The sequence below is a fragment of the Antechinus flavipes genome, chromosome 4 (genome assembly GCF_016432865.1).
Source record: "Antechinus flavipes isolate AdamAnt ecotype Samford, QLD, Australia chromosome 4, AdamAnt_v2, whole genome shotgun sequence".
Taxonomy (NCBI): Eukaryota; Metazoa; Chordata; class Mammalia; order Dasyuromorphia; family Dasyuridae; genus Antechinus; species Antechinus flavipes.
Window position 1 is genome coordinate 8,069,854 of NC_067401.1, and position 21,467 is coordinate 8,091,320.

Sequence of the window (21,467 nt, forward strand, 5' to 3'; positions counted from 1 at the left end):
TAACCTTTATTTATAATACTTAAAAATAACAAGAGAGCTCTTTTTCTTTCCCAAGATGCTAACAAAAGACTGCTTCTTACCTTGATGCCTCTGGGGCTCTCTCTTCTATGAGGATTTTTAAAATTGTCCAAGTTACATGAAAAAAAACAAAACAAAACAAAAAAACAACAACCCACAGAGACAGAGCTCAGAGCCAATGGCACTTTATTAAATTAAAGAGTCCATGGCCTCCTCTAAAGAAATAGACCTCAGATCTTCTCAGGTTTGAGATGCCCCCTACCTTCAAGGTCTTGGATTTATAGGTGGAGCAGGCCAAAAATACAGCGTCTGATTGGAGGACAGGTCTTGGCCTTGCCCTTGCCCTTCCAGGAGAATCCACACAAAATACAGAATCCTATTGGTTGCCAAGCAGGCTAGTGAGCAGACTTTAACACACCTTCCACAAAGTCCTACCAAAGCAGGTGAGCAGGCTCATGGGGGAGGGGCTGACGAGCAGATGTCCAACTACCTACATGGGCTGGCAAGCCAGGCCAGACAGGCAAGGAGGGTCACTCATTGGCCAAGTACTTGTGGTCATCTCCTTGTGTTGGGCTACTGCAGGATGGCAAGGGACTGAGGGGCACCAAGAATAGCTGAGGGGCTTTCCATGCCATTAAGTCACCTCTGTCAAGCTGGGCTTGGTCACCATAATAAGGAAAAACAAGAGTGGAGGGCCTCTGGCTAACTTTTTGTGATTAAGCAAGTGAACTTACAATCTGCAGCTCACAATTCCAAGGCCTCATATGCAGAACTTAAAATCATCACCATTGTGGAATCATATCAAACTGACTACTACTGATTGGAATAAAATAGTAATTAATTAACTACTATGCAAGTCACCATCCGTGGCCAAATTCATATTCTTTCTCTTCCCTGCTATTACACTTCGTGTGTGTGTGTGTGTGTGTGTGTGTCTTCCTTCTTTCCTTTAGAAAAGATGTATCATTTCTTATGGTACTTCAAAGATCCATAATAACAGGTCAATATTTTCCTGGAAAAAGGCCTTCCCATTCTGTTGCATCCAGTTCTACTTGAGGGCTGGTCATGTCTAACTTGTATTTGGCTTTGTCACTCTCTGCTTCCTCCCTATCTCCATGCCCTTTAATGACCATCTTGTCTGCTGATGCTTTCTGCTGTCAGAGGGTTCACTTTTTTTTTAATAATAGCTTTTTATTTTCAAAATACATATATAGTTTTCAGCATTCATCCTTACAATACCTTGTGTTCCTATTTTTCTCCTCCCTTCTCCCCATCCTCTCCCCTAGAAAGCAAGTAATTTCATATATGTGTTAAACATGTGCAGTTCTTCCATACATGTTTCTACATTTATCATGCCGCATAAGAAAAATCAGATTAAAAAGGAACAAAATGGGAAATAAAGAAAAAAATCAAGAAGAAAACAAAAAAGCTGCAAGTACTATGCTGTGATCCACATTCAGTTTCCACGGTCCTGCCTCTGGATGCAAATGGCTTTTTCCATCTCAATCTATTGGAATTGCCTTGAATCACCTCATTGTTGAAAAGAAACAAATATATCAGTTGATCATCGCATAATCTTGTTGCCATGTTCTCTCAGTTCTCACTTCATTCAGCATCAGTCCCCGTAAGTCTCTCCAGGCCTTTCTGCAACCATCCTGTTGATCGTTTCTTATAAAACAATAATATTCCATAACTTTTTCAGCCATTCTCCAGCTGATGGGCATCCCCTCAGTTTCCAGTTTTTTGCCACTACAAAAAGGGCTGCCACAAACATTTTTGCACGTGGGGATCCTTTTCTGAGGGTCCATTTCCTTATGCCTCTCTCAGCTTCTATGTCTCTGTTTCCCATTCCTGCTTTCAGAGATCTTTCCTTCCCTTTTTTGCTGAGGCAATTGGGGTTAAGCGATTTGCTTAGGGTCACACAGCTAGTATTACTGAGGCTGGATTTGAATTCTGGACCAGTGCTCTATATACTGTGTCATCTAGCTGTTACTCAATTCTTTCATTCTCAAATGACTTTTTGCTTCTATATATTACACTTTGCACACATGCCTATAAGAAAGAATTTAATTCTCTAACATTCTGATTTATCTTCAAGGGCTCTGTTAACATAATTAACATTTTGACTTATGATTTACTATACATAGCACATGGAACATAAGGATGGGGAAAAAATAGTTCCCTCAGAGAAAAGACCTTATAAACAACAAGTGAGAGAATATTATCTAGAAAAGAATTTAGGATAAGATATCCTACAGGAGAGAGAGGCGCCAACAGAGTTCTTTTATCAGGTCAGATTCTGTCACAGAAAAATTCAAACCTATGCTTGATCCTTTCCCATTGTATCCTGCTTTATCTTCTACATGCTAACCATAATTTAACTGAAGGCAGAAAGTTGCTTTTTCTTTATTAGAAATGAGAAGATGCCTTTTTGATCTATTGTGGGGAAGAAAACTTACAAAACTGGAAGAACAGGTTTTCTCATCTACTCAAGGCCCCTCTCTCCTCTGTGCTTTCAAGAGCCAGGTCCCCATCTTTCAAATTTGTTTTTCTCTATCCTGGCTCCCTATTCACTCCTATTCATGCACTGATTCGCCTATTCATTCACTAATGTTCTTATCAAATCTGAGCAGCTGAATGGGATAATTTTTGTCTTAAACTCTTCTACCGCAGTAACTGTTCTCAAAAATGTGGCTTCTGGGATGCTTGGGAAATGTGACCTCAAAGCCTGCTCTTTGTACCTGTTCTCACTAAAACTACTCACTTTCACTCCCGAGTGGCTCCCAGGGGTCTGTAAGTGTACAAAGATGCAACTATATTCACTGATTTGGAATCCGTTATTCCAAAAAACAGCGACTCCCCCAATCTGCCGCTTTCACAATAAACTTGAACGCTACGTCTGCTAACTGGATTGCAGTCTTTTGCATTACTTTGGCAGTTCTCGATGTTTTGGGGCATTATTGGTTCCCATTTGAGCAATTTTAATTTTCAAAGGAGTTATTTTAAAACATACACAATGAATTTCCTAAGCCTTAAAGGGGAAAATCTCTTTAGTGGTAGAATGGAGGATGGATTGGCATGGTGACAGCCTAGAGGCAGGGAGACCCTCCAGCAGGCCATTACATAGTTCAGGTATTAGATGATGGGGTCCTGCATCGATATGGATTTTCTTCAGAGAAGAAAAGGGGGCAAATCTGAAAGGTGAAATTGATGAATCCTGGTGCCGTATAGAATATGGGGGAGGAGATGGTGAAGAATCCAGGGGGACTCCTAGGTTTCACACCCGAAGGACTGGGAAGATGTTGCCTGAAAGGTCTCTAGGACAGGGAAGGCAGGAACAAGGGAGGGTTTCAGGGTGGGAAATGAGTTCAGATTTGGATACATAGATAAGATATCTACTGGATATCCTGCTTGAGGTGTCTGAAAGGCAATTAGAAGTGTGGGGTTGGAGGTGAGGAAAGAAATTGGGGCAGGAAAGGTAGAGTTGAAAAATCATCCTAATAGATATGGCACCTAAATTACTGGGCGCTAGTGAGATTGCTAGGTGACGGTGGGGGCTGTTGTTCAGTCACTTCAGTTATGTCTGACTCTTTGTGCTCCAATTTGGAGTTTCCTGGCAAAGGTACTGAAGTATTTGCCATTTCCTTTTCTAGATTACTTGACAGAGCGGGAAACTAAGGCAAACTTGTGACTTGCCCAGGATCGGGCAGCCAGAAAGTGTCTGAGACTGAATTTTCGGATCCTTCTGCACTTGTTCATCATGGCCCTTCCCTGCCAGACCACCCCCTCTTTAATGTCCCACCTCTTCCCACCTCCCAGTACCTTCATGTTCTCTCTTAGACATGGTCAGGTTCCAGACTCCAGGTCCTATCCTCTCCTTTGCACAGCATCCCGCACCTTCCTTTCTAGAGTTACTCAGTGACCATTGGGCACCATTGGCTGCCTTCACTCTTGGGGCAATTCTGTGTCCACTTGCTCCACAGGTCTGCCGGACGCCTTCCTGGCTGCTGGGGGCTGACTGTCATTTCCCCAGCCCTTACTACAGTGCCTAGCACATAGTAGGCACTTTAAAAAGGACTGCACAGGTTGTAAGTGAGCCTAAATTCAATATCATTTCTTTTATATCACATCACTTCTCATATCCAAACAAAAGAATGTTTCCCTACTGAAAAGTAAGTTACCTAAATTTAATTCTTTGCAACCCCCCAAAAACCCTCCCCCACAACAACAATCCCTATTGAAAATTAAGTTATTTAATGTAATTCTTTGTAACTCCCCCAAAACCTTTCCTCATTAAGGTCTGACCACAAGCTACAAGAAAAACCACTGGAAAATAAGAGAGGACCCAGGGGATGAAAAGACATGAATAGAACATTCAGTAAGGTTTGCAACCCAATGATACCTACCAATTCCATAAAACTAACATTTACAAACGTGAATAGGGCACAGACATTTGGGGACTATGCGTCCTAGAATACCTGAATTCAAGTCCTGCCTCTAACACATCCTGGGTGTCAGAAGATGGGAAAATCATTTGATCTTAATCACAGTCAAAAACTATAGAAGGGACTTGCTTCTTTGCATTGTTGAGACTTTCCATTCTGGGCAGGCCCTAAATTGATTAGATTACAGGCTCAGATGAAAATATGTAAATGTAAATGTATACAAAATACTAGTTTACAGATTCCAGATGAAGAATTCCTACCCCAAACCTGACATTGCAGGGAAACTCCTGAATCTCCCAGACTCTCCTTCAGTCCTCCCCCATTCTCACTGTGACACACTCATCCTTTTTCTTTATTTTTTAAATTCTGAATTTAAACACCAAATAAAGAGAATTTTCATTTAGAAAGTAGAACAGAAAAAGATCATATTATACATGATTTGTTTTTTCCTTTAAACACATTATAAATTCAACATGTGACTTCTCTTTCTGATCCATGTCTTCCTCCCAAATAAAACAAGGAAAAAGACAAAAAAATTATTGTAGCAAATATGGATACTTTTGAGTAATTCTTATATTGTCCATATCCAAAAATACATCTCATTCTGTATCTCTCTCAAGTGCTGGATCAATCAGTCTTCTGGATTCATGGTTGGTCCCTGATCAGTTATTGTTTCAAAGTTGTCCTTTACAATGTTGTTATTACATAAAATAATTCTCCTCTGTTTACTTCACTCTTAATCAATTCATACACATGTTCTTGGGTTCTTCTGAGACTGTCCTTTAAATTATTTCTTATTGTGTAATCCTATTATTGAGTCACACTGTAACTTGACTCTTAACATAGTGACACTATGTTGATCTTCTTCGATAATGAAGGACAAATACTATTATGTTATATTCAGAAACAACAATTTGTTCAACCATTCTCTGTGAGAATTGGATGGAGGTTCCACAGTTATGAAAATTAAATTAGAGAAATACAAAGAAATGAAACTTAAATTAGAAAAGTAAAATTAGAAATCTATGAAATGGAGGCTAGGATGAAGAACAAAAAAATAAAAAGAAAAGAAAAATGTAACGGGGTAGGGCTGTAGAATAAGAAACACTATTATAAAATGTAATTAGAGGTGGATAGCTATTTTGGGGAGCAGGGGAAGAAGATGTAATGATATGATCAAAGGAGAATTAAGCTCTCCAGAGAGGCTAATACTCAGCCAATAGGGAATCAAGGGACGGACTGAATTACTTCCAAATAAGTTGAATGCCAAGGAAGAAGTGGCTTAGAATCTAAATTGTTAAATCTCTATAAGTATCTGTAAATATGTTATTTTACTAATGCAATTCTACTTTCTTGACAAAGAAACTGGAGAGGCTAGCCCTTTCTTTCTCTAGAGTTTTGGGGAAAATATGCTAAAGAAAACAACTGCTTAAAAAATAAAATTGGTGAAATGGAAAAAAAATCCACTGGACAAAATGACTCTGTTAAAAGTATAAATGGCTAAAAGCAAAAGGAGGTAAAAAAGCTAACTGAAAAAAAAAAAATTCACTAAAAATTAGAATTGGACAAATGGAAGTGAAGGACCCAAAGAGAAATCAAGAATAAAACAAAAATGAAAAAATGAAAAAATAAAAGAAAATATAAAATGTGTTATTGGAAAAAAAAAAAACTGATCTTGAAAACAGATCCAGGAAAGACAATCTAAAAATTATTGGACTACCTAAAAACCACAATGAAAAAAAAAGCCTCGACAATATCTTTCAAGAAATCACCAAAGAAAATTGCCCTGATATCCTAAAACCAAGGATAACAAAGCCATTGAAAGAAAACATTATATTCTGATGGAAGTTGATTTCTATGACAAAGAGACCTAACTGAGTTTCAATGGATAAATGATGGACAGAAACAGTTACACCCAAAGAAGGAACACTGGGAAACGAATGTGAACTATTTGCATTTTTGATTTTCTTCCCGAGTTATTTTTACCTTCTGAATCCAATTCTCCCTGTGCAACAGGAGAACTGTTTGGTTCTGCAAATATGTATTGTATCTAGAATATACTGCAACATATCTAACATATATAGGACTGCTTGCCATCTTGGGGAGGGGGTGGAGGGAGGGAGGGGAAAAATCGAAACATAAGCGAGTGCAAGGGATAATGTTGTAAAAAATTATCCTGGCATGGATTCTGTCAATATAAAGTTATTATTAAATAAAATAAAATAAAAAAAAAAGAAAGAAAACATTAATCACTTCCAGAAAGAGAACCCAAAATAAAAACTCCAAGAGATATTAAAACTAGAATTATCAGATCAAGAAGAAAATATTGCAAGCATTCAGGAGAAAACCAATTCAAATATCCAGGAATCACAATCAGGATCACCCAAGACCTTCCACATTAAAGGACTAAAGGACCTGGAATATAATATTCTGGAAGGCAAAGGAGCTTGGACTTCATACAACATCAACTACCCAGCAAAATTAAGCATTATTTTTCAGGGGAAAATTTGGACATTTAATGAAATAGGGAATTTTCAATCATTTCTGATGAAAAGACCAGGGCTGAACAAAAAATGTGATCTTTAAATACAAGACTCAAGAAAAGCATAAAAAGGTAAATGCAAGGGAAAAAATGTTTTTTTTTTTTTTTAAAAGATTAAAATGTTTACATCCCTATATGGGGAAAAGTGTAGTAGGAGGAGAAAGGGGAAAAGAAAAGATGAGGCTAATAGAAGGCAAGGCAGAAATAAGAGTAAGGGGCTAAGAAAGGGGGGGACTGATATAAGGGAGGACAGACTGAGGGAGGTGGTAGTCATAAGCAATAAATTGCTGAAGAAGGAAAGGTTGAAAGGAGAGAGCAAAGTATAACTTGGGGAAAATAGGATGGCAGGAAATACAGAATTAGTAATTTTAACTGTGAATGGGATGAACTCTCCCATAAAATGGAAGCAGATAGCAGACTGGATTAAAAGCCAGAATTCTATAATATTTTGTTTACAAGAAACATATCTGAAGTAGAGTGATACATACGGAGTAAAGGTAAAAGGCTGGAGCAGAATCTAATATGCTTCAGCAGGAGTTAAAAAAGTAGGGGTAGTGATTCCTGATCCCAGACCAAGCAAAAACAAAAATAGATCTAATTAAAATAAATAAGGAAATCTTATCTTGCTAAAGGGTACCATAGATAATGAAGAAATATCAATACTAAATAAATGTGCCAAGTGGTACAGCATCCAAATTCTTAGTGGAAAAGTTAAGAGAGTTGTAAAAAGAAATAGCAGCAAAGCTATACAACTGAAGATCTCAACCAACCTCTTTCAAAGCTAGATAAATTTAATCACAAAATAAATAACATAATGAGTAGAATTTGGAGAAAATTGAATGAGGACAGAAAGGAATATGCCTTTTTCTCAGAGGTACATAACCCTTACACAAATCTTAATTCTATATTAGGGCATAAAAACTTCACAATCAAATGCAGAAAAGCATCCTTTTTAGATCATGATACAATAAAAATGTGTAATAAGGGTCCATAGAAAAATAGATTCAAAGTATAGGAAACTAAATAATCTAAAGAATGAGTGGATCAAAAACAAATCATAGAAACAATCAATAATTTCATCAAAGAGAATGATAAGGCAACATGCCAAAATTTAGGGGTGCAGCCAAAAAAGTTCTTAGGGAACATTTTATATCACTAGATGCTTATGTGAACAAAATAGAGAAAGAGAAGATCAATGACTTGGACATATAACTAAAAAAAGTAGGAAAAAGAATAAATTAAAAACTCCCAATTAAATATCAAATTCTAAATTCTAAAAATCAAAGGAGAGTTAATGAAATTGAGTAAGAAAACCATTGAACTAATAAACAAAACTAAGAATCGTTTTTTTGAAAGAAAGAAAAAATCTCAACAAAAAGATAAATCTTTGATTAATTTGCTTAGCAAAAGGAAAGAAGAAAATCAAATTATCAGTATCAAAAATGAAAAGGGTGAATTTACCATCAATGAAGAGGAAATTGAAGGAATAATTAGGAGCTATTTTGCCCAATTGTGTGCCAATAAATCTGATCATCTAAATGAAATGGATGAATATCTACACAGAACCACTAAAAACTATTCTTTGCATTTATAATTAAAATTCTTCATGTTCCATATGAATTTTTTGATGGTTAATAAAATGCTTCCTTTCTCTGAAAGCTTTCTTACATTCATTGCAAACAAAAGATTTCTGTACAGTTTTAATTCTCTGGCAATTTGAGGGTATTTCCCTCTTAATGAAAGCTTTCCCATGCTCTTTATGCTCAATGGGTTGTTGTTCAACAGTGTGAATTCTCTGATGGGCAATAAGGTTTGCCCTCCTACTGAAAGCTCTGTCACATTCATTAGATGCAAATGGTTTCTCTTCAGTATGACTTCTCTGATGTCTAACAAGGTTTGCCCTCTCACTGAAGGCCTTTCATTAATTTGAATTCATTAAATGCAAAGGGTTTCTCTCCAGTGTGAGTTCTCTGATGTCTATTTAGACTTCCCTTCTCACTGAAAGCTTTCCCATAGTCATTACATTCAAAGGGTTTTTTTACACTGTGAGTTCTCTGAGTGATAAAGTATCCTCTCACACAGAAGGCTTTCCCACATTCATTACAAAGGGTTTATCTCCAGTTAACTTTTCTGATGTATGGTAAGGTTTCTCCTCCGCTGGAAAGCTTTCCCATAATCATTACATGGAAAAGGTTTGTCTTCAGTATGAGATTTCTGATGGGTTATAAGACTGGTTCTTTGGGTAAAGGCTTTTCCACATTCACTACATGAAAAGGCTTTCTCTCCAGTATGACTTCTCTGATGTGTCATAAGGTTTCCCCTTGCACTAAATGCCTTCCCACATTCATTACAGGCAAAGGGTTTCTCTCCAGAATGAGTTCTCTGATGTCTAGTAAGGGTTCCTTTCTCACTGAAAGCTTTCCCACAGTCATTACATGGAAAGGGTTTTTCTCCAGTATGAGTTCTTTGATGTGTAATAAAGTGCCCTCTCTCACTGAAGGCTTTCCCACATTCATTACAAACAAAGGATTTATCCCCAGTATGACTTCTCTGATGTGTATTAAGGTTACTCTTCTGCCTGAAAGCCTTCCCACAATTATTACATGTAAAAGGTTTCTCTCCAGTATGAGTACTCTGATGGATCATAAGGCTGGCTCTTTGGCTAAATGCTTTGCCACATTCATCACATACAAAGGTTTTCTCTCCAGTATGAATTCTTTGATGTTTATTGCGGCTTCCCCGCTCAGTGAAGGCTTTCCCACAATCATTACATGTAAAGGGTTTTTCTCCAGTATGAGTTCTTTGATGTCTATTGAGGCTTCCCCGCTCACTGAAGGCTTTCCCACAATCATTACACGTATAGGGTTTTTCTCCAGTATGAATTCTCTGATGTGAAACAAGATTTCCCTTCGCACTAAAGGCCTTCCCACATTCATTACAGGCAAAGGGTTTCTTTCCAGTATGAATCCTCTGATGGGTAATCAGGCTTCCCTTTTGTGTAAAAGCTTTCCCACATTCATTACATTCAAAAGGTTTCTCTCCAGTATGAGTTCTCTGATGATTCGTAAGTCCTTCCTTCCGGGTAAAGTCTTTTCCACATTCACTACATTCAAAAAGTTTCTCTCTACTACGAATTCTCTTAGGTTTAGTCAAGCTTTCCTTGTAACTGAAAGCTTTCTCATATTGCTTACACTCATGTTTGCCTCTGTTTTGACAGTCAACAAAATTCACCCTTGTGCCAACAGCTTTGCCATATTTCTTGTGTTTACATTGCTTCTCACCAGCGTGTATTCTTTGAAATTTAATTAGGTCTGAGTGGTATCTAAAGGGCTTCTTACATTTGATATCCTTAGAAAAATTCTTCTCTAAGGAATATGGATTGTGAGAAAGTAGACTAGGAAAATCTTTGATGCCCTTTCCAAGTGTCTTATATTTATAGACACTTTTTCCCATTGTTTCTCTCCACAGTGAAAAGACTGGTTCAAAACTAAATCTTTTCCCAAATAGATTGCTCTGAGATCCACTTCCTTGATTAAAAGTTGTTCTGGGAGTAACTGTTATTTGTCTAGGTCGTTGCTCCAGGATGCCCTTGGGTTTTTCTAAATCATTATCAAATTCTCCGGATTTCTCCATCTTGCAGTGCCTGGCTGTGCCCTTTGGAAGTATCTTTTTGGATGATGCCTCAGAAAGGTTCTGTATCAGATTTGAGCCCCTTATTTTAAATTTGATTTTGTTGCTAAGGGAATCTGAAAAAAAAACCCCAAAAAACACTAGTCACAAATTCCGTACTGAGAGCAAGGAACCTTCTTTACAGCAAGTTCTAGCTTTTGTCTCTTCCAAAAAGGACAATGATGCTCACTTTGAACCAGGCAGAACAAGGACTGTTTGTCTGAAGTGAAGCCAAAGACAGATTTTAAAAAAGAGTCCTTAGCTGCCTAGGACTAAGTGAGTTACACTACAGTTCATTCAAACAATTACAGATGTCAATAAAAACATTTAATGAAAAGCTAAATTATCTTCTCTATCCTTAAAGAGTGAAAAGCCACTCTGGGGGGGAGGGGGGAGGGAAGGGAGGATTAGCCAAAAAAAAAAAAAAAAAAAAAAAATCACTTAAATGAAACTATATTCAACTTAGAATCTATATAGATAAAAGTGACAGAGTTAGAAGACCCCAAGCAATTGAGGAAATCTTATGAATTACTATGGAACAGCTAGCTGTCACAGTACATAAAGTACTGGCCCTGAGGTCAGGAGGCCCTGAGGAGAAAAGGTCAAATGTGACCAAGACACTTAAGACTTATAAGCTGTGTGACCCTCGGCAAGTCATTTAACCACAATTGTCTCACAAACAAACAAACAAAAGAATTACTAAGCTTTACCCAAATTGGGAAAATAAGAAAAGAATTGAACCAATATACTTTATCAAAATATAGAATTGTACAAATATACATATGTGCATATATAAGTTATCAAAAATGTTGAAGAAAAAAAAGAGGTTAAACACAGAATTTATTGATTGCCAAACTAAAATTACAAATTCACAAAGATCCATGGTTGTCAATCTATAACAATTAACTGACCGTTTTTTAAAAAAACATTCAAGAAGAAAGTATGACATATCAAATAAGTTCAATTTGACTTGTTATGAAAAGAAAAAAGTTATAAAGCCTTAAATGTCTTATACTAGATGTTAAGAGATTGATTTTATTTCTTAATGAAATTTTTACTTCAGCTTTCATTTTTTTAGATTTAGTTTTATTTTCAGCTCTGAATTTTATCACTCTGTCTCCATTCTCTTGAGAAGACAAAAAAACAAACAAAAAAAAAAGATCCATTACAAAAATGTCCTGTCGTGGCAAACAAGGCATGACTTCTTACAAATCCAATAACTTGTTTTAATAAATGACTTGAATAAAGGCACACATGATAATCTAATGAAATATAGAAATTACATAAACATTGGGAAAGTAGCTAAAAATATATCTGAGAATTTGGTTTAAAAGAGATCTCAACAGGAACACTGATACATTGTTGGTGGAATTGTGAACACATCCAGCCATTCTGGAGAGCAATTTGGACTATGCTCAAAAAGTTATCAAACTGTGCATACCCTTTGATCCAGCAGTGTTTCTACTGGGCTTATACCCCAAAGAGATACTAAAGAAAGGAAAGGGACCTGTATGTGCCAAAATGTTTGTGGCAGCCCTGTTTGTAGTGGCTAGAAGCTGGAAATGAAAGGATGTCCATCAATTGGAGAATGGCTGAGTAAATTGTGGTATATGAATGTTATGGAATATTATTGTTCTGTAAGGAATGACCAGCAGGATGAATACAGAGAGGCTTGGAGAGACCTACATGGACTGATGCTAAGTGAGATGAGCAGAACCAGGAGATCATTATATACCTCAACAGCGATACTGTTTGAGGACGTATTCTGATGGAAGTGGATCTCTTCGATAAAGAAAGCTTTAATTGATCAAAGATGGACAGAAGCAGCTACGCCCAGAGAAAGAACACTGGGAAATGAATATAAACTGCTTGCATTTTTGTTTTTCTTCCCGGGTTATTTCTACCTTCTGAATCCAATTCTCCCTGTGCAACAAGAGAACTGTTTGGTTTTGCACACATATATTGTATCTAGGATATACTGTAACCCATTCAACATGTAAAGGACTGCTTGCCATCTGGGGGAGGGGGTGGAGGGAGGGAGGGGAAAAATCGGAACAGAAGTGAATGCAAGAGATAATGCTGTAAAAAATTACCCTGGCATGCGTTCTATCAATAAAAAATTATTAAAAAAATAAAATAAAATAAAAAAATAATAAAATAAAAACATGTTGAAAACTGAAAAAAAAAAAGAGATCTCAACAGCCTAAATAAGTTGAAATTCATAAAAAAAGTAAGAGATAATTATCAAGTCCTACATTTTAGTAGTAAAAGTACTAGGAAAATTCTTTTACCTTTTCAAATTTCTAAAAAAGGCAAATGACGGTTTCTCTGAAATAGAAAATCAAATGCACAAAAGTAACAAAAGTATAAAACCAAACACAGGAGAGTTATGACTAGCTGGCTACCGCAACAAAAACACAAGCAGCCAAGCTCTCCTGCCTTGGATCCAAGGACGGCATCGCCATATTGGACAGGACAGAGAATGAGGCAGAGGGGGCCATCTCCCAGCATCTGCCTGCACTTCACCCACCTTGATGAGACCCATTGGAGTCTCTGTTCTCGGGACTCCAGGCTCCTTCTGGCTTCTCCAACAGGGAGATCACATCCAGCCTGGAAACAGGAATCCCTGCACACAGGGACAGAACATCTGGAACTTAATTACTCAGGGATAAGCAGGATGCCCAGAGGGCTCTGAAGCTCTCAGCTCTGTCTCCCCATGCAACAGGGGCCCCGACCCTAGGTCAATTTCCCTCCCATCTGTGCTGTCTGTCCCAGACATGCTCACTGGGAGCCAAGCTGTTCATCCAAGGGCATCTTCAATCCAGGCAAGAGCAATTCCTTCCCCACTGGGACTTTCCTGCTCAGATTACTCCCAGACCCTTCCCAGAAGGAAGACTCGCAAGTTGTCAAGGCTCTGAGACAAGCAACAGCGCTGCCCTCAAGGAGGAGACCCAGAAGCCCTCACCATGCTCAGACTCCGGTCTTCCCCCTGGACTCGTGGCTGGATCTCCCCATTCCCAGGGCTGAGCTCTACTGAGGGCAGATGTGGAGAGTGGGCAGGCCGGGCTGCCTGGAGGAAGCTGCAAAGCCCCTCGAAGGCCCAGCTCCCCCTGGCTGTGCCCTGACTCCAGCATCCAGCCACAACTGCACCGGGGGATGGAGAGCAGGGCACACAAGGTCCTCAGGGATTGAAGAGGGTGAAAAACAGGAACAAGCCCATTGAGGGAGCTTCGGACACCGGCCTCCGTGTGCTTCCCAGAACAAGACGCCCCATCTGTCCATCAGAAATGGCCCTTTCAGTGGCTCTCCCTCACCCCTGCACTTCTCGGCTCCCTCACTGTCTCCTGGTTTTCTTCTCTGCCAAAATCCCACCTCCTGCCAAAGCCAGCCCCACTCCCCCTTGACTCCGGGGCTTTTCCTCTGGATTATCCCCAGTTCTCTCTGCCATGTCTTCTTTGTCCCAAAGCAGTTTACGTGTTGTCCCTCCCATGTGACCGGGACTCCCTGAGAGCAGGAAGGTTCCGGGCCTTTCCTCGGGGGCCCAGTTCTCAGCAGAGTGCCCGGCCCCCAGGAGGACCTTAAGGTTTCCCTACTGCACCGAGCAGGCCCCATAACATAAATAAGGAGGATTCCCAAACAACAGGAACAGGGGAGGAGAGGACCCGGCGAGGGGCAGCGGAGAAGCCGGGCAGGAGGTGCCCAAGGACATCCTGGACCCTCCATTTCAGGAGGAACAATGGCAAGAGCCACAAAGGACAGGGGGGCCTTAGAGACTCCCCCCGGCAGCACTGGGGGGAACTTCCAAATCCCACATCTGTCTGAGGACCGGTCAAGGTCTGAGTTAGGCTTGGAAGGACAAGCAGGCCAGCAGCTGCATCCTGGGCTAGGGGAGGAAGGCCTGTCCCTGGCTCTCCATCACTGCGGGTCAGGCTGTAGAGGAGACACTGGGCAGGCCACAAAATACGCCTGAGCGAACCTCAGGGACAGAGGCGAGAACCAGGATAAAGAATAGGAAACAGGACATTTGGGGAATGGGGCGTAACCGGCTGGGGGGAGCACTGGGCTCCCCATGTAGGGGGGACACTTGTAGGTGCACAAGCTGCAGACGGGAGTCAGAAGGTGCTGTATGGACGAGGAACCCCAGGGAGGTCACCCCCAGACCCACGGAACATGGACTGAAATGTGTGGGAAAAGCCCAGAAGGGCAGGGGGACCCCATGGGGTGGGGGAGCTTTGGCTGCTGAAGAGAGGCCCAGAGGGACAGTCACCCCAGAGGCCGCCTCCCCTCAGGCACAAAGGGGCCGGGGCTTGCCCCAGGACAGGCAGCCGCCAAGCTCTCTGGCCAACCAGCTCCGCCCTTCCCAAGGGGACGCCGCGCTTACCCACAGAGACCAGGTTCTGGAAGTTCTCCAGCATCACGTCCCTGTGCAGGGCCTTCTGCGCCGGCTCCAGGACCCTCCACTCCTCCCAGGTGAAGTCCACGGCCACGTCCCGGAAGGTCACCGGCTCCTGGATCAGACACAAGCCGGCCTCGTGTCCTGCTCTCCCACTTGGGGGGCACAGGAGCCTGCACACGCCGGGTTCCCCCCGACAATCCTCGCCAAGAACCCCCAGGGCCCTGTGCCCTTTCCTCCTGACGCCCCAAACCTCCCGGGAGAATGAGCCCAACACTGACCCTGAGCCCAACACTGACCTTGGCGATCACAGTCCAGATATGGCCGCCCCCTAGCGCCCCGACTGATCCCTCGCTCTCTCTTTTCCCACTTTTTATAGTTTTTTCTTTTCCAAAATATTAGTGAGGACAGTTTCCAACATTTGTTTTGTGAAACTCTGTATTCCCAATTTTCCTGCCCTCCTCCCTTCCCTCTTCCCCAAGAAAGCAAAGTTTCAAGGAGGTTGCACAGGTGCAAAGTTCGTCCCACATTTGTAATTCTGTGTAAGGAAAATCAGATCAAAAGAAAAACAAACACACACCTTTACCCGGCCTTCGCGCCCCCGCTGCCCGGCAGGTAGGAAGCCCTTAATGCTCTTTGCTACACGGAGCGGGAGGAGCTGGGACTCACCTGAAAGGCGGCCATGAGGCAGCCAGAAGTCGGGCCCTCCTCGGCCTCCATCTGCTGCCGGGGAAGGGCAGGGTCTTTACAGGGCTGAGCTGGAGGAGGAAGAAGCCGTGAGAATCCCAGACCGGCTCTCCTGGAGCTCCTGGACCAGCGCCCCCAAGTCCACGCGCATAGGAGTCCTCCGCAATGCATTTTGGGGAATAGAGTGCGGAAAAGGAAGGCCCCGTACTGTACTCGCGTTAGACTCGTTGACCTAGACTACATCTCCCAGGAGGCATTGCAGCCCCTTCCCCCCTCCCCCGAAAACTCTGAGTCTGCGCACTGGACAAAGGCTTGTGGAGATTCCATTCTTTTCCGGCGTTTCATTTCTCCGGTACTGACTCCGGTCTGTGGTCCCTTAGGTCTCTCCTCCACAATGACCGCTTTCTCTGGCCCTTATGTGACACATAATTGGTGTCCTGCTCTCCTACTTGGGGGGGGACTTCCGTGTCCCGCCCCTCTGCACAAGCCCCTGTAACCTCAGGTTCAGTTTTGAGGGATCACGTGCAGCGGGACCAGGACTGAAAAGAGCAGGTCCCGCACCCCCAACCTTTCAGGGGCCCTGTGTCTCCCCTGTGCCCCCATCAAGACCCCCTGATCCTTTCCCCTAAAGCTTTCTCTAAGGCCGCTGTCTCCGCCCACAAAGCTGGGGGTGCAGTTGGTTTGAGGACTAAGAGAACGAGTCCATAGGAGACTTAGGAAAAGGGATGGGGCTTGCTCAGGGGCTCTTGGGGGACTTGTTCCAGGGCAGCCAGGACGAAATCCCTCCGGAGCTCAGGAAAAACTCCCACTTTGAACCCTGGGGTCCGAAGTTTTCCCCTTCCCGCCCCCGGTGTCCGGGCCGAAGCAGGTGCAGTGGGGCGCTCCTCCGGGGACGCGGTGCAAGTGGCGCGTTTAGCCCTAGTTTCTGCTGCCCAGCTTTCCTGCCCTTCCCGGGACCCCGGGCACTGCGGGACTCGTGGCCCCCAGGGCCCCCTTCCTTCCCATTCCATTGCTTCCCTCCCCGCCGGGGCTTGCGTTCCAGGGCCGGCTGCGCCACGTGCCCGAGATGTTCAATGGCCTAGGAACCGCGCTCTGCCCCAGGTGGGCGTGGTCAGATGGGCGGAGACTGGCCTTTCTGCAGGGACTGGGGCTGTTCTTCTTGGGGGCGGCTGGGGTGGGGGTGGGGACGTGTGTGTGAGCCTGCGCGTGTGCTCATATCTACACACGTGAGCCTGTGCGGCTCGGTGCATGTGTGAGAACTTGCATGTGCATTTTGTGTGCATATGCACGTTTGTGTGTGCATGTGTGTGTCAGCCTGTGTGTGTGAGGGTGTGAGCCTGCTGTGTAATCTGCGTGTGTGACCCTGTGTGTCTGTGCGTGAGCATGCACGTGTATGGATGGATGTGTGCTTATATTTGTGGGTATTGCGTAGGGCTGGGGGGGTGAGCGTGTGCGTGTGTTTGGGCAGTTATTGTAAATATTGCTTCCGTATGTTTGCGCGTGTGCATACGTGTATCTGTGTGTTTGGGGAGGTGGGTTCCCGAGTATCTTATTCTCTGTGTCTTCCTAATACCATCCATGGAATTATTTATCTTTAGTTCTTGGGGAAACTGTGATCTCAAAGCTTCCCTACTAAAATATTTGAATTGAAAAGAACTGTTCATATTTTGGGAAACTCTGGCTTTGCAATTTCTCAGAAGGAATCCAATCTCTGCTTCTCCCTGGAAACTCTGGCCCCGCGCAGTGTCCGTCTGTATTGTGGGTCCCAGGGATACATCCTATTGGATAAGCTATGGGCTGTCTAGTCCGAGGCACATTGAGACAGGAATCGTGTTTTTATAGGGATGGATCCTTTTGTTGAGGTCTAGCTTTGGGGAACCTAAATGAAATTAGGGTTAAGGTCTAGTGGCAAGTTTGGGGTACAGATGGCGCAAGAGGGTCTAGTAGCGGCGCGAGTTCCCAATAAAAGCATTTATTGGCCCAGAGAGCTAGATTGATAAAAGAGGTTTATTATTGGGTAAGCAAAGTTAAAGTATAGGCGAAGGTAGAGATAAGGAGGGCACTGGATAGAGGGTCCAGTGGACAGAGGATCCTCACATGGTAGCCATGTTTGGAATCTCTGCAAAGAGGGGTTCCCTGCATGGCCTTTTTATAATAGGAGACTTAGCTCGAGGGGCTTTCAGGTGTAGCCCCAAAGTTGGCTCAGATCCAGGTGGGGCTGGGAACAGGTCAGATCTTCTATTGGAATTCAAAGGGACCAGGATTTGTGAGTTAAAGGGCAATTTACATTATTAACTAGGAGAGGCTGGGAATCTAGAAAGGAAGCTCTCCCGCATCACTTTTCTTTTTACCTCTTTTGGTTAAAGCCCTGGTATTGATATTGCTGGGCCAAAGGGTATAATAGCTTTGGGGCCTATTCCAAACTCCTTTCCAGAATGGCTGGAAGAGCTCCCAGCTCCTGGGGAAGCTACTTCATAGAACCACAGAACGTTAGAATTGGAAGCTGTTCAGCTTATTAGCTACCTACAACCCAGCAACGAAAGAATCTAAACAGAGCCCTTCAGCCTGTGCTCGAAAGCTTCCTTGGAGGCCTTCTGCTGAAGGCCTGCCCACCACTGGAAGCCTTTTTCACTCTGGGGCAGCTCTAATTGTGAGGAGTTGTTTTTAGTCCTGATAACAAACCTAAACGGATGCCTCTGCAATATCCACCCATTCTAACTGCCACAGAGTCTTAGAAACCTCGCCTTAGAATGGGAGTTCTGAACCCCAGCCAGTGGGGAAAGGAGCCAGGGGTTTGGGAAAAGGCTCCCTAGGGAATAAAAAGGGACTGCCCCTTGCTTGTGTTTGTGTCTCTCTGTCATACTTTTTGGGTCAGAGACTGCACACGTTTTCTCATGAGAAAGAAAAAAACATTTTCCTGCACTCACAAGCGGACATCTGATTGTGTTAGTGGATTGCCACCATCCCACACAGATGTGGGGTCATCCAGGATAAAACTCCACTGGAGAGGGTGCATCTCTCAACCCTGACCGACCGACACATCTCACGATCATTTATCAGTGGTCCTCAGTCTGGTGGAGGGACTTTATCCATATCCAGGACAAGACACAGGGTAAATGGCACGGGCTTTGTAGCCAAGATAGTTAGGCTGGTGGGCTCAAAATTCATCTTGGCAAGAGACAAAGTGGGTAAAATCACTCTTCACCCATGAGTAGTGTCGAGATGGGAAAGTTTCAGTCAGAGAATGAAAATCCTTTCCTCCAGATACCCCTGATAGTCCATTAGGGAATAAATTACAGAACAGGGATGATGTGGCAAAGTGTAAGGGAAAAGATAAAAAGATCAAAGATTGTTTAATTTAGACTGGCATCCACTTAGAAGGAAACGACTTCTGGCCAAAGTATGGATTCTCTGAGGATGGGGTACGCCAAAATCTGAGCATCTATGTCAGTAGGGAACAGCCTAGAAATATAGGGGAGCAAGGGAACATAGGAGAATAGATTGGAGTGTCAAGTAACTTTGGGAAGAGGAGCACGTCGGGATTAGGGTAGTGGAAGGAAAGAGAATCTTTTCATCTTTCTCTCCCTCTGGCTGCCTGCAGCAGCTTTGCAAGAGAGGATGAGAGAAAGGGGAAATACATTCAGTACAGTGAAGATGGTAAAAGCAAGTAGAAGAGGGCAGGAGAAGCCTCAGATCAGACTGAAAAAGAAATGAGACATTCCATTTTAAAGGAGCTTTAATCTAAGTCCATTCTACGAATGCATCAGTGTTGGAGTGTGAAATGATCCAACCATTCTGGAGACCAATTTGGAACTCTGCCCAAAGGGCTAAACACCTGGGACTACCCTTTGACCCAGCAGTGCCATTACCGTTACTGGATCTATGTCCCAAAGAGATCCTAACAGAGGGAAAAGGACCCACAAATGTTTGTAGTGGCTCTTTTTGTGGTAACAAAGAATTGGAATATGAGCAGATGCCCAGCAATTGGAGAATGGCTGAATAAGCTGTGATATGTGAAGGTAATGGAATATTATTGTTCTGTGAAAATTGATGAACAAGCTGATTTTAGGAAGGTCTGGAGAGATTTACATGAACTGATGCTGAGTGAAACAAGCCGAACCAGGAATACATTGCACACAATAATAAATAAGAACATGCAATGATCAACCATGAAAGGCTTGGTTCTTCTCAGTGGTTCAGTGATCCAAAGAAATCCCAATAGAATTTGGACAGAAAATGCCACCGGCATCCAGGAAGAGAATTATGGAGACTGTATGGAAATCAACACATGCTATGTTACTTCTTTTTTCTGTTTTTTTTTTTTTTTTCCTCTCTTGTGGTTTTTCCCCTTTGTTCTGATTTTTTCTCTCCCAACATGATTCATAAAGAAATGTGTATTTTAAAAAGTTAATATATATGCATAATCAGAAAAAAGAAACCAATTAAATAACAAAAAGTTAATATATATGTATAACCAGAGAAATAAAACAATAAAAAAACAAAGTCCACTAAAGGGATATGTATATAGAAAAGTAAGTGAGAAAGTTTCAGCACATAGAAATGACAAGAGCATAGACTAAAAGGGATTAGAGAATGGAAACTTTGGGGAAATTGGAAAAGCAGTTCACTACCACTTTAAAAACTTCTGTAAGCCAGGAGCCTATAATTTTGTTATCAGAACACAGGCTTGTGGAACCATGCCAGGAGGAACCTCAAAATAAAAACGCATATGATGCAAAAAACATGAAAACAGAAAAAAAAAACAACTGGCATTTAACACTTTCTTGGTTTACAAAAGAGAAGAGATTTGGCCTTGGAAAAACAACCAAAAGGCAATTTGGCTTGAATGAAACATTTCAGTAGATTTTAGGGAATTCCACAAAATAAAGTACTGGTTAATTTTAAAATAACTTTTAAATTGATATATGTGTTAAACTGGAAAGTTAAATTCTGTTCTACCTGAATTTTGAGAATTGTCTTGTTCTCTCCCAGAACTAAAAAAAAAGGAAATTTGTTTAAGGTAACAGATAGGGAAGCCTCTGGAAAACTCCAGAGCTCTGATAGCTTGGGGCACAAAAATCCTGCCACTTTGAAGAGGAGACCCCTGAACTTGGAAAATCCTGGAAGGAGAAAATCTTCAATTCTGTCTCAATAAGAGACTTTGCCCTATTTCTTTTTCCTTAAATGAATTTAAGTTCCAACTGCTTGAGGGGGGAATGATGCAAGAAAGATTCCTTTCTAGATTCCCATCCTCTCCTAGTTAATAATGTAAATTGCCCTTTAACTCACACATCCTGGTCCTTTTGAATTCCAATAGAAGATCTGACCTGTTCCCAGCCCCACCTGGATCTGAGCCAACTTTGGGGCTACACCCGGAAGCCCCTCGAGCTAAGTCTCCTATTATAAAAAGGCCATGCTGGGAACCCCTCTTTGCAGAGGTTCCAAACATGGCTACCATGTGAGGATCTCTGTCCACTGGACCCTCTGTCCAGTGCCCTCCTTATCTCTACCTTCTCCTATACTTTAACTTTGCTTATATAATAATAAACCTCTTTTATCAATCTAGCTCTCCGGGCCAATAAATGCTTTTATTGGGAACTCGCGCCGCTACTAGACCCCCTTGCGCCGAATCTGTACCCCAAACCTGCCACTAGACCTTAACCCTAATTTCATTTAGGTTCCCCAAAGCTAGACCTCAACAACTTGACTCCAT

General features: G+C 42.2%; 2 protein-coding genes across 3 annotated transcripts in view; both read right to left on the reverse strand.

The window, feature by feature from the left end:
* Window positions 1–21,467, reverse strand: part of LOC127563075 (zinc finger protein 260-like) — a 298,396-nt gene that overhangs the window by 170,074 nt on the left and 106,855 nt on the right. The window lies entirely within an intron of this gene.
* The window catches only part of LOC127563083 (gastrula zinc finger protein XlCGF57.1-like), a 67,936-nt gene continuing 55,424 nt past the window's right edge, over window positions 8,956–21,467 (reverse strand). For both annotated transcript variants that reach the window (XM_051999311.1, XM_051999312.1), the window contains 4 exons: window positions 15,737–15,825; window positions 15,056–15,182; window positions 13,205–13,300; window positions 8,956–10,751 (listed from right to left, as the gene is read on the reverse strand). In XM_051999311.1, the coding sequence (XP_051855271.1) occupies window positions 9,127–10,751; window positions 13,205–13,300; window positions 15,056–15,182; window positions 15,737–15,787 (1,899 nt within the window). In that variant the 5' untranslated portion in view covers window positions 15,788–15,825 and the 3' untranslated portion in view covers window positions 8,956–9,126. The remainder of the gene's footprint in view (window positions 10,752–13,204; window positions 13,301–15,055; window positions 15,183–15,736; window positions 15,826–21,467) is intronic.